This window comes from Corvus kubaryi, unplaced genomic scaffold (genome assembly GCF_017639235.1).
Source record: "Corvus kubaryi isolate FWS band 111438036 unplaced genomic scaffold, C.kubaryi_AGA036_p1.0 split3-73, whole genome shotgun sequence".
In the NCBI taxonomy this organism is placed as follows: Eukaryota; Metazoa; Chordata; class Aves; order Passeriformes; family Corvidae; genus Corvus; species Corvus kubaryi.
This window is the reverse complement of record NW_024582091.1, coordinates 29,673,051-29,685,955: the sequence shown is the minus strand read 5'-3', so window position 1 is coordinate 29,685,955 and position 12,905 is coordinate 29,673,051. Positions and strand designations below refer to the sequence as shown.

General features: G+C 38.4%; 1 protein-coding gene across 2 annotated transcripts in view; it reads left to right on the top strand.

The window, feature by feature from the left end:
* Window positions 1-12,905, top strand: part of CEP85L (centrosomal protein 85 like) — a 137,666-nt gene that overhangs the window by 103,731 nt on the left and 21,030 nt on the right. For both annotated transcript variants that reach the window (XM_042016109.1, XM_042016108.1), the window contains exon 4: window positions 6,356-6,477. In XM_042016109.1, coding sequence (XP_041872043.1) covers window positions 6,356-6,477 — 122 coding nt within the window. The remainder of the gene's footprint in view (window positions 1-6,355; window positions 6,478-12,905) is intronic.

Genomic DNA, 12,905 nt, shown 5'->3' with positions numbered 1-12,905 from the left:
CATCTGAAGTGGTGAGAAGAGGCAGGAGAACAGGCCCCCTCCCTTTGATAGCAGTGTACATTTATGCCACATTTAAGTGACCACACAGTTGCTATCAAAACCCTGTAACTATGCCATCAGTAGAAAATCTCTGCTTGTTTTCTATTTATTTAAAATTTTTTCCTCCATGGTGAATAGCTATCTGACCTTAGCCTTTGTTTTCTCCCATCTCTTGTAGTATCCCAGCAACCGTGTACTTGCTATGCTTTGCTCTTAATTCATTTGGAAGCTACTGTGCCAAGGGACCATGTCTTCCTCCCTTGTTGTGGTTATCAGACCTAACCTTGATAAAGTTCAGAAGCCTCAGCTGCAGTATAAACAATGTTGGGGAAGAAGTAAATATACAAATAACAGTGACTTGTAGGACTGTCATGTTCCTCCCAGGGTTATGAGAGTAGAATCTGTGAGGTTTGAATTAAGTGTGTTGCCCTGTGTGCAATGGGGATTTCATTTGTGAAGGAAGTTCGAAGAAACGTGCTTGTGAAAGTGTAATGACTAGAGCGAGTGCTGCTTTTAGGAGGCATGTGAATGCTGTTACTGTTTATTCTTCTCCATTTTGAAAACTTTCCATTTTCTAAAAGTTTATGATGATGGTGGTGTGTGTAAATAGCATTAGTATTTTAATTTTTTATTGGAAAAGCTTTAAAAAGTCATATAACAGATGTACCATCCATGCAGTTCAGGTCTGGCTATGTATCTTTGAGGTGATCCCTTTTAAAATGAATTTTGATTCTTGAATTTTTGTCTATTTGGTGCCTAACTGTGATTATTCTGCTCTTGGCATAGTGTAGGCAGTGTGTCTTTAGTCACATGTATGCATAATTTAACCCTAACACTGAAAGGAAGTCCTGATGTGCAAGTAAGGACTGGCTTGCCCCTTTATTTCTAAACTTAATCCAGTGCAGATTCTAAAATTCTAAAATTTGGATCTTCTCTCAGTTGTTTGTAATATGCTTTTGCTACTTTTCTCCATCTCTTTAGTTGGTTTGATGAGGTTTTTTGTTATTGTTTGCTGGTTTCTGTTTGTTTGTTTGTTTTCTCCTGATACTCTTACCCCAGATTGCCATATCTCAATTTTCATTCCATCAACCTTAGTTTACATGGACTCTCAACCTAGGAAACAAGATATTTACTGTCTGATTTCATGTCTCTTCAGCCTTCATGATATCTAGCTTTTTATCATAAATCACTCTTCCTAAGATTTTTAGTCATGAAAGTTTCTCTTTGAACATGTTTTACCATTTCAGTGACTTTCTGGTTCTGGGCACTGTACTTACAGACATACTCTTGCAACTGGGTTTATGCCAGAGCTGTTTAAAGTCACTATTTTATCCTTCCCTCACCCCCTTTTTGTGTGCCCTGTCACACCATATATATGCAATCGTGACTTGCATTAAGCTGATTTTCAGGCAGGTTAAATTGTGAACTCCTGTCAAGTTTATTCTCCACATTAATTTTGGTCCCTCTTATATTAACTACTTTGCAGGTTGCATGTCTGTATAAAGTATGTGTTCGGGATTTTTTTTTCCAAGCCTTATTGATTTTTGTGTTGCTGTTGGCAGTGCTAACCTCTCTACAATACACCTGTGTTTCCTAGTACCTCACAATTTGATGGTGTTTCAATTTTGATTTTTAACGATGTTTTCCTCATTAAAAAAATTCCCCAAAGAACACCACAGGTACCATGGCTGAAATAAAAGTGCAAGGGCATGATTAGATGTTCTTTCCCCCGTGACTGCTGGAAATTTGTGAAAGCATAGCAAAATGTGATACAGCCTAGATGTTGCTGCCAAGAAATGTAGTGATTATATCCTGCTGAACAGAAACACTATCTTCCCTAAAAGGCAAAGATAGAGCAGAGTTATGCAGTAGGTAGGTGGTGGTGAGATACAGATACCACAAATTAGGGATTCTTGTCTGTAGTCTTGTTTTTACCCAGCTCAGAATCTGTTACATTGTGGAGGATTCAGCTTTGTAGCTGTTTTTCTAGTGCATTTCTGCAAGGCATAGCCTTTCTGTATAAATGATTCCTTAAAATTAGGGCCTTATTCCATGGTTGCAGCCTTCTGTTGCTTTTCCTGCATGAGAGCCACTATCCGTGTCATGTTTTGTCTGCAGAAGGATGGACGATCTTTTAAGATTGTCTAAATTATGGGAGCTGTTGTGAGCTGAAACACTCTGCCTGATGTAAGGAAGAAATCTGGGTGGAGAGGAAGGGATGGGTAAATAATTTTTTCCTTACCCAGGGTGGGGAGCAGTTACGGAGCTCCTCAGTGACTGCTGCAGTCACTGTGCCTTTTCCTATCGCAGGTGACCCGTACGCAAGAGGCACCTCTGTGACAGTAGTGCATTTGAGCTTACTGCTGCCACATCCACCTCTTCTTTCTCCCACATCATCCATCCAGTGATGTCCCTGAGGTACAGCCTGAGGGGTCACCCTTATGTGTTCCCTCAACTGTCAGTCAAAAGGGGAATCCTTAGCTCCTGCTAACATTGGTTGTGTTGATTCTTTGCCTTGGATTAGCTGTGGATGCAAGGAATTCTCCTTCTGTTGGGTAATGCCTGTAAAATGCAGCAAGAGAAGAATGATCCCTATGGACAGGAGTTTATGATAGTGTAAGGCAGTGTAAGCAGTTGTCCAGAAGGGATCACTCACTTGGCATAATTCTTGATGCTCTGCTAGTTGTTAGTAATGGACTGTGAAAACTTTACAGTTGTAGTATGGACAGCACTAAATTATTTAACCTGCAACTTTCACAAAAAAAATCTCTTTCAAATACGTTGATTTTTTGTGGGGTTTTTCTTTGAGCTTAACTATTATATTGACATTTTTGGACTTCGCCTTTACTTTGTGATGTAGTAAATGACATCATTTGAAGTGCTACAGCATGTTACACATGGAATGCTGGGCTGCTCTGTGTGCTGAGACACTGATCTGCTTCAAGCAGAAACTATGGGCATATTTGAGAAGATAATTTTAATTAGCCCAATTAAAAACCCAGCCATATTTGACCTAAGTTGTCTAAATGATGTTACACTCTGTTCACAGAAAAATTGTTTTTCCACTGATAAATAAACATGAAATTATCAGTCAGCAATGTCTCTTCCAGCAGTAAGTATTTGCATCTAGGTTAGTACAGCAAAGATTATTTTTTTTTTCCCCAGCAGCTGACTTTCCCTCTGCAGTGACTTGAAGGCTTGCCAAGCCTTTGTCACAAAACAAGCTAGTGAGGACCTTTGGATGTCACTGTGCAAAAGATTCTGTTCTAACTGAACAGATGTTTTCAGGACAAGGGTGATACTCTCAGAAGAGGTGCCAGGTGACAAAAATAGTTGTATTTTGTAGGACAGATAGAAAAGAATGCTGTGTCTTTCCAGATGGTATTTTGTTTTGTAGCTGTGGACGATTCAGGTTAAGGGCTTGAAGTTGTGGCTGGCTTTCTAAATATGACTCCTGGAAGTGTATCTGGTCTCACTATTTGGTTTGATATCCTTAGGAGACAAGGTACTCAAATGTAAGCGGGCTGCTTGTGTGTTACCACACAATTCAAAGCAGTTAGAAAGCTGTCTGTAGTAGTCAACACCATGTGCTCATAAATGAGTGAAGTGTCTTGTTATTTTGGGAAGTGCTAAGAGGTATTTTTAGTATATTCTTTTTTTTTTTTAATTGGATGAAACATGATATCAGAATCAAACATTTTTGTTCTGAGTGAAAAATTGAAGCACACAATATAATACAAAGTAATATTTCATTTGTTGTTATGTATATATATATACAGCATGTATATACTCCATAGGATTGGGTATGTTCCAAAGTTAAAGCATCTCAGTGAGTCATCTATGGAGGCTTTATGTTTCAGATTTAACAAAAACCCTAAACTAACACTCTATTGTTGGCATCTATGTCACGAAAAATTACTCTGTTCTTAACTTTGCAAAACTCATTGCATTGCTTTTCAGCAGCCACAGTATTTGACTTGTATAGTTACTTACTGTACCAAATTTGAAGAGTTTTTTTCCAACGTCAGTGCAAATTACAAAGTTTGTAGAGGTGCTAGATTGTAAGGGGCTTGCATTGAAGAACTCTCCTAGAGAAACCACCAGTGACTTCCAGAATGTCGTCACTTAAGATAGGTTCACATTTAAATAGTTGTCTTTAATCTCTTCATTTTTATAGTTCAGTCTTGAAGAGAAAATTCATCTTGCTCATTAAGTTGATTTGGCTTTAGAAAATCATATATTTCCTGTTCATCATGTCAAATGCTTGTGAGTTTTCTTTGGAGTAGAGAAGGACTGTGGCTCTGAAAAGTAAAGATCTAATCCCAGCTGCAATAAGGACTGTTTCTTTCTTCTTTTTTGACTTCAGTGTAATGGTGTTGAAGTGGATGTAAGAAAGCATTCATCAGCACTGTAGTGGGAAAAGCAAAGGAAAAAAATTCATAACATGAAGTCCAGTGATAGTTCCTGATGTTGTCACTTTGTATTGCATGTCACGGCATGGGTCACTAAGAGACTTTCACTGGAATAGGTTTGTGCTGGTGCCTCTTAATTTAGCCAGTCATATGTATAACTAATACAGAACAGTATGTGACAATCCCAAGGTATTCTGTAAGCACCAATGATGACTTTGAAATGATGTGGTCTGGATGGAGCAACCCAGGCAAAATAAACTTTAGATTCCTTAAGCCATAAAGACTCTACATGTTTGTTACTTACAGGAAGAATCATGACTAAGTGTCTTACTTGAGTTTTATTAGATCACTGCCCAAACAAAAAAAAAGATTACCATTTTAGACTTCTTTTAATTGGCATGCAGTATTTAACGTGTAGGACTATTGATGTTCTTTGGGTTTGGTTTTTGGCTTTTCCTTTTTTTTTTAATCATTCATAACTGATCTTACTATTGAAGCTATCCAGTTTGTTAAGCAAAAGAAATATTCTCTGAAGCAGATAAATGGGACCTGAGGGCATGAGAGATGAGGTGGGGGTGTAACAGTCTTGAGAGATTTTTAGAAATGGTAAGTCTTGTCATCTTACCTGGTTTTAAGTTTTAAATTAGAATAAATGGGCAGAAATACATCAGCGGGCAAGCTAGGGATTGAACTGAACTAGACTGAATGGGAAAAAATACTTCTTAAAGTTACAGAAGAGATGTTGTGAGGAGTTGGCTCCTGACTTAAGTACCTCATGATATTGGGGTTTAAGCAATGAATACTTTCCATTCAGTGTTACAATTCACTTACAAACTTCTTGACCAGAAGCAGGGAGCACGACTGTTTAACTTACTTTAATTGTTGATGATATGTCTTGGTCTTAATACGGTTTGTTGTAATTTCAGATGAAATTTAAAACATTGTAGAGCTATAAAAGAAAAAATAGCCTAAAGTCTATTTTTTTTTTAATAGCCATGTTTTTCGCTTTTTTTCCTTCTGCTCTTTTTCAAAAACATAGAAAGACAGCATAGTCCAGGATACTTCTCAGATAATAAAAAGAGTTATCCTTTTTCAGTGATTCAGAAAACTGGTAAAAGATTAAATGGTACTTCATGGCAGTTGATGCTGGGATCCCTGTTTGATCACAGAAGCTCTACCTTAAACCTTACCTTATGTGAATTCCTGATGCAAATATTTGTAATAAATTTGTAATAAATGCTTTCTTGATTGAACATCCCAGTTAGTTTTTTCTTTTCTTCCAAACCATGATGTTGTTGGTTCACATTCATTTCAGTTGTTGCAAGACACAGAGTATGGTTTTTATGAAAACGAATAGAAAGCCTGAAACCTGTTACTTGTGAAACTTTTATTGTCAGAAACAGTTACAATTTAGCCAGAATTATATTCCCATATTCTGCATTTTAAGTGCACGCACGTCAAGGGAAATTTCTCTTTCTCTGTGTGCCGTTGTTACAGGTGGGAGTTGACCGGGTCAGTGGCAAGTGTCACCTGCAGTTACCGGCAGGTTTAAAGTTACCCAGCAATGTCTTTGAAGTGCTACAAGGATTGCAATAGGATATGACCATTTTATGGTCTTCCTCTTGATGATGTAGTTAAATTCTTAACGAGGTATTAATTCCAAACTGCTTTCAGAGCTATGAATTGTTTACTAGAGAAATTATAAAATCAGTGACACTGAGCTGAAGTTTGTTTCAAGAAATTTGTTTATAAATCCAGTTGTTTTATACAAAGCAAATCTGAATTAAACTGAAAAACAGTCCTTAGGTTTCTGTGAGAACAAACCACTTTGTAAATGCTGTAATATGTAGGACATTATTTACCTTCACTGTTTTGGGGGCTAATCCTACAATTATTTTATGCAGGTTTCACCTGGAACATCTCGTTCAAGTTACCCAGCTACCAGCTATCAGGACTCCAGCAACTGGGAATCTCTAATGAAAATTAAAGAGGGGCTGCTAAGACAGAAGGAGTTTGTGATTGATCGGTAAGTACCCTGCTCCTGCTGCATTCATTAGACTAGGTTAAGTAAAAGCTATGGTGTAAAAGCTGGCTTTCAGGAGAACTACTTACTCAGTAGAGTTGTTAGGTTTCAGTCCAGCTACTATTTATGCACAAATATGTAGGAGCTAGTTCTGCTAGGAGAGAAGACTGGCAGCTGGCCTAAAGTCTTACAGAAAGTTGGAAATGTATTTAGGAGGTTTAGTGCCTCTGGAGTGGAAAAGGAACAGTGGGCCCAACAGCCAGTTCTGCTGTCAGATTCCCCTCTTAGCTTCTTACTGGGCTGCAGATTTGTATAGGACATCTTTCTGCTTTTATGGCCTTGGAAGTGACTTGCAAGATGAAAATTGGTCAGCTACATCGTGCTGACTTTCTTTCCATGACAAGTACAGAAATGCAATGTATTTGAAGCCAGTTGATAAAGCTTTGAGAAACTGGCCTTTGTAGTAATATTCAGTGGTAAAATCCTATTCGAATCCTCATACAAATTGTTCAGATAAAAAAAAAATACTAAATCCAGAATCTTTATGTCAGTAAATACATAACTTTTTATTAAAATTGCTGTCAGTGTGAATGGGCCTTAATAGCAATTCACCACTGTTAAGTTTTTAGTACTGGGAAGATTATGCTTGTGCAAGATCTGTTCATTCCTCTATTGCGACAGAGTGAGGAATTGCAGTGGTTGAAGGTGTTTCTGTCCCTTGGCAGTCTGGCCAGCACCTCTGGAGGCATTTCAGTGGTGGAAGTTGGCATTGGGTTGCCTGGTTTGATGTGGGATGTCAGTGTGTGTTTACCTGCTGCTGCAGCAATGATGGGACTCAGTTAGGAACTGGGCTCACCATTCCACTCTGCCAGCTCTCCTTCGGAGGTGATGATCTCCCAAGGGGGTAAGCAGTTAAAATGGAAACATCCTTGGCTGTTGTTTACATCTCCTCTGTCAGAGCCTTTTGATCAGCTGCTTGAAGGCCATCTAAATTACGGTGTTTTTTTCTGGCTTGCTATGTCAGTTAGTAAAGCTGTAGTAGGAAACCTGCAGCCCACCTCTGGGCCCTAAGCTGTCAGCAGTGTTTGTGAGTAAATTGCCCTTGATGCCTGGGATGGCCTTCAGTGCCTCTGCTGGGGCTTATCATCCTCTGCACTCCACATGAAGGCTTGTTATACACTGGCAGCTAAAAATGCAGTTGGTGTTGCTCTTCTCACACTGGAAATGTGTTTACAGTCAAGGGAGAAGTTTCTGAAGGGACTGCTTTTAAGCTGGCTGCCTGCTAATGTTGCTTGATACTGTCCATGTGGAAGAAGAAAAGCTATTTCTTGACATCCAGTGATGGTGTGCTAGTTCTTTTTTTTTTAGAAGTAATTTCTTTTGTGTGACTTAATGATAGTGAATACTGTTCTTTCAATATTTCTCACCAGAAGTCTGCTTAGATAATTTCTTTTCATTCAGCTGAAAAGGCAAAATACACTCAGTAAGCTATTGAAGTGCGACAGACCACTTAGTGATGTTACATACTTAAGCAGATACTTGGTGTTAATGTTGTAATTTGTAATAATGCAATGTAACAATACATCACAGAACAGGCTCTTTTTCGAATATTGAATTTCCATTTGAGCAAAATATTTGCCTGAAAAGTTATTTTAAAATGAAATAGAAACATTTAAAATAGATGGTTTGTATTTTTAAGATTAGTACAAATCAGTGTTGCATATTTACAAAGTTTTTACAACAGATTGCTTAATTTTTTATTTTTTTAAGAGCAGGTAGTGCTTTCTGTGAAAAATAAAAATACTTTTGGTTTCATTCATGAAGAAAATGGTACATATCTACTGTGCAAAAACCTTGAAATAGAACTCCGTTAAAAAGCACTAGTGTTACATTTCATATTAGATGGGGTGTTAAGGCTGAAGTGTGAAAACTACCTTTCTTCAAGGCCCAAAGTGGCACTGGGTGAAAACGTGATATTACCTATATTTAACACATGGGAACAAGAACTTCCAGCTCTTGATCTTCCTGAACTTAAATTAAACTTCTTTTCAGAGTTTGAATTTATTTGGGAATAGTGACCTAAAATAAAAAATACGAAGTTTGCTAAAGTGTAGGTAATTCAGCATGGTGGTAGTTAAATTACAGAATTTATGCGTTGGTGAAATGGAGGAGGAATTAATTTGTTGACTGAGGTTAGGTAGTAGGTGTTTGAGAGGGCCTTTGTACCTGTGGTTTTCGTGGAGTTTTAAAAGGTGTAATCTCCTTAAAACGTATACTGAATTTACAGACTGGTGGTTGAGGGGACGGAAGCTCCGGAGAGATGGGTTAACCTCCTGCTGCCTGGTAGCCAGAGGAGTGGGACAGCAGCTGGCACTGTGCTCCAGACCCAGCTTTTTGCTGCTGGCAAGTACAAGGAACAGCCGGATGAAAAGATGCACACCAGGAACAACCCCCTCTTGCCCTTGTCACCAGCCTCCCCTTCATCCACAGGGTCATTAACCATCTTTTTAAGATTAAACACTCTTTCGCTGGGAATTGTACTGGTGTCCCACTTACTGAGGAAGTGGAGGAGATTAATATCACACACCTTGTTCTGCGTAGTAGTGCTTAAATCTGTTGATAAGTAGGAAGTGGATGCTCTGTACAGGGTAGTATTTTTAAGCTGTTCTAGCTTTATCTTGTTAAAAAAGGGAAGAAGAGCAGATGAAGGAAAGTGAAACATGCTGCCTGCTTTCCTTCTTTCCACACCAAGACAAAAAGGCAAAAAATTCGGCCCTTCCAGATTAGATTATTAAATTTCCTTGTTTTGCATTGGAAATTTAACAGATAGTAATAGTTGCAAGTAAGTTTCCAGTAGTTATGAAAACAATTCAAGGCATAATGCTTAACAGTGTAAATCATAATATTTGGATACTTTGGTGTGTCACTAGAAATTCAAGTATTTTTAAGTTTTTAATATCCCAAACAGTCACTTGAGCCTGTGAATAGAACAAGTAGCTTGATTTTTGATCTGTATGCTGTGTTCAACAGTAGATTTAATAATAGATAAATGAAATTGATTTATTTTGTATAGTCTGTTCAGCATTTATTTAAGTAGTACACAGCATAATTGAGTGGGTTTAAAAGTGGTTCTGGTTTGCTTTTTAAAACTACTCTAGGAGTCACTGCTAGTTTAATCACTAAAAACTTGAAATGCTTTTTAATTCTGCTCTTAAGAAAATGAGGAGGACCCTGTACTTTTAGGAAGAGAAAACCTGGTGCGAGGAAGCCAGCCTGCACTGTATGTGCATACCAGAACACAGTGGCACTTCTTCAAGGTGTGTGTCTTGGTTTCTCCACATAAGAACTGTTGGTACAGGCCATGAATGAGGACTTAAGGATTTAGTCTGTAAGAGGAAATCTGCTGCTGTAACACTTATTACTATAATGTTTGTCACCTACTGCACGAAATAATTGGATTATATCATTGCCTTACTTCTCTGGCAGCTTAGTATAATGGCAGCATTATATTTAGCACCAGAGGGAGCCAAGAGTTTGTATTGGTTTAGAAAATTACTATGTCACATTTTAATTCTTCATGTTGCTCCTCTGTTCAGTACAATAACACCACTAAAATTACAGTGTTTGGTGCAATGCTGAGTGTCTCTTGAGACTGACCTGCCACTGTAGATGTCTCTAGTGTCATTCTGGCAGAGTTTGCCTGGCAGGGGCAGCATGTAGTAGGTACGTGAATAAATGCCAAATATCTGGACATATGACACAAGCTGCTGAGAATAACACTGGGCATGCAGTGTTCTCTTGCAGGCAGCATAAGAGCATTTGAACAGCTTTTTAAGGAAAGGTAGGTTTGGAAGTACAATTTTAGTGAGTAGCTGTTATCTCTCAGAGCAGAACAACATTTAGATTCTTAAAACAGTTGCAAAATCATTAATTTTTTTAATCCGTATCTGAATTAGGATTAGATGTTTTCACTGAGCCAGGAGAATTAGATTTTCTTTGCTTTGTATTAAATTGTCCTGATTTCAGTAGATGACATCAAACTGTATATGCTCTGACAGTGATCATTCTAATGCTAGTATAAAGCTGTAGTTCTTTTAATTTCAATTGGCTTGTTAAGATCTTCATATCCACTTAAGTGATAATTTGATGCCATTTTTGAGGAACCTGAAGCTTTATACTGCCCAGGTGGTGAGTGTGTAACAGGGAGTCCTGTGCAGGGAGTGGGGCTGTGAGGAAGCTCCTCAGAGTGCTCTGCTGTGTAAAATACACTTTGCTTCCAATAAAAGTGTGAAAAAGATGCTTTTATCTTTTTCCAATGCCACTAGTCACCCAGGTAACTTGTGGATGAGACTTCTGTGTATCTTGAGCTGGTAAACTTTCAGGAAGGTTTTGCTACAGAGTAATTATTTTAGCTGTTTTAAAAGGTCACTTTTTCAGATGTGAATGCTAGTAACATTGATGAAAGTAGTTTCATCTAATAGCCTAGATCTTAGCAATAATGAGAGGATGTAGGGTTAGAAAGGACCTGTTTAACCTGACTGCCAGGCCATAGGGAAGACAAGCTGTAGTGCTGTCACTAAATGCTTACACTATTGCAGTATCTGCAATACCAGATGTTCTACAGCCTTTCTGTGTTGAGCAGTCTGATGTTTATGTAGGTCAAATGTTAGAAAATTTTTCCTAATATGATTTAGTCTTTCCTCCTAGGTAATGTTTTCTAGGCATGAAGTAGTTTTTGTTATTCTTTGAGATCTCTCCAGCTGATGAGCACATCTTCCCTGAAGTGTCCAAACTGGCCATTGAGGCCTCCCTTGGGCTGAGCACTTGTCTCTCACAGGCCATGGTTGTGTAGTGTTTACTTTTTGTGGTACAACATTGTGGAGTTTTGGTCAGCTGCAGTCCCAGATACTTCTCTGATGAGCTGGTGCTAAACTATTTTATATTGTGTAGATTCAAGTATTTTTAGGAAGTTCTAGTATTTTGCAAAGCTGAGAACAGCAGGGGAGGTGCATGAGTTGCTCTGTGTTTGTCCTGTCAGGAGACTGCAGAAGTTGAAGAGCTCCTACCATGGGAAGGAGAGTGCAGTCCTCTCTCTGAAGAGACATTTTGTCTGTGTCCCTCTCATTCCTCACCCCCTTAATTAAGTAGCTCAAAGCTTTTGAGAAAGTAGAGTTGCTGTCTGTGCTCTTGCCTGCCTTGCTTCAGCACTAGTTCACCTCCTGTGGGTCAGGCAAGCATTTCAAACTTTATGCAATTCAGAAAAGTCATTAAAAAATACCACACAAACCAATCCATCCAGATCAGAGATTCATGTCTTGACTCCCAAAGGTAGTGTTCCCATCTTCCTTCAAGGTAAGTTCTGCTGTGACTGGAAGAAAGGTTCACTGGTAACAATTTTACACAAAAAGGAGATTTTATTGCATAGGAAATTTGAGATCTTTTCTCATAAGCTTTGCTGATGTTGGAGTTCTTTGGCATTATCTTCCAAATTCCGGAAAACGTAGTCACATTGTTTTTAGGACTTTGTGTACTAAGGATCTCTTTCCCTATCAGTATTCTGCACGTCTGGACTTGGGGTCCCAAGAGATTGTGCCTCTAAAACAAAGGGATATAATGATTTGTATCCAACTTCTTAAGCAACAAAACAAAGCAGCGTATGTCCAGCTGCAGTATGGAATAAATTATATCTATAGTACAGAGAGATCCATGTTGTATTTTGCTTTGCATCCTGATTCTGAAGAAATCCGCTCAGACATTTTCACCTAAAGCAGCAAATTCTTGTAAACTTGTGACTTTTGAAGGTAAGCATCAATTGTCATTTGGTTTCTTAAGAAGTTACTAATGACCCTTCTGTGGTGCAGGAAGCTCTGTTCTAAAGTCCCTGAATTGTTTGAAGTTACTGGATCTGGTGCCTTGATTTGGGGTATGGGACTTAGATTTATGCTAATTTAAGAATTAAAGTTAAAAAGCATAACTTGGAAGTTGCGGGAAGGAAGTGCTTCTCTGACAGATGTGTGTTTCTTTCTAAAGGCTCTTTCAATGTTAGAGTAAGTTAGAGTAAGTAAGGGGTAAGATGGGCTTATGGTGAATGGGTGAGCTGGTCCCAGATTCAAGAAATATGGTTTATTTCCAGACAGATGCATGTATGAGTGTCTGTATAAGTATGTGTCCACACTTGTCCTGTGTGAATGTGAGAAAATTATGTGAATGTCAGTTACGTCACACAAATATTTTTGACACTTAAGGAGAAGCAGTTTGTATATTAAGCAGTTTATTAGTGCTGGTCTCTGAAAACAGTCCAGGCTTGTGCACATTTTGTGTGTGTGTGTTCTCTGCTATCCAACATCTTCTGTGCTGTCTTGAGTTTTCAAAGGCAATTTTTTGAGCTAAAGGACAGAACTGCAATTGAATCAAAATAGAGACTTCCCCCT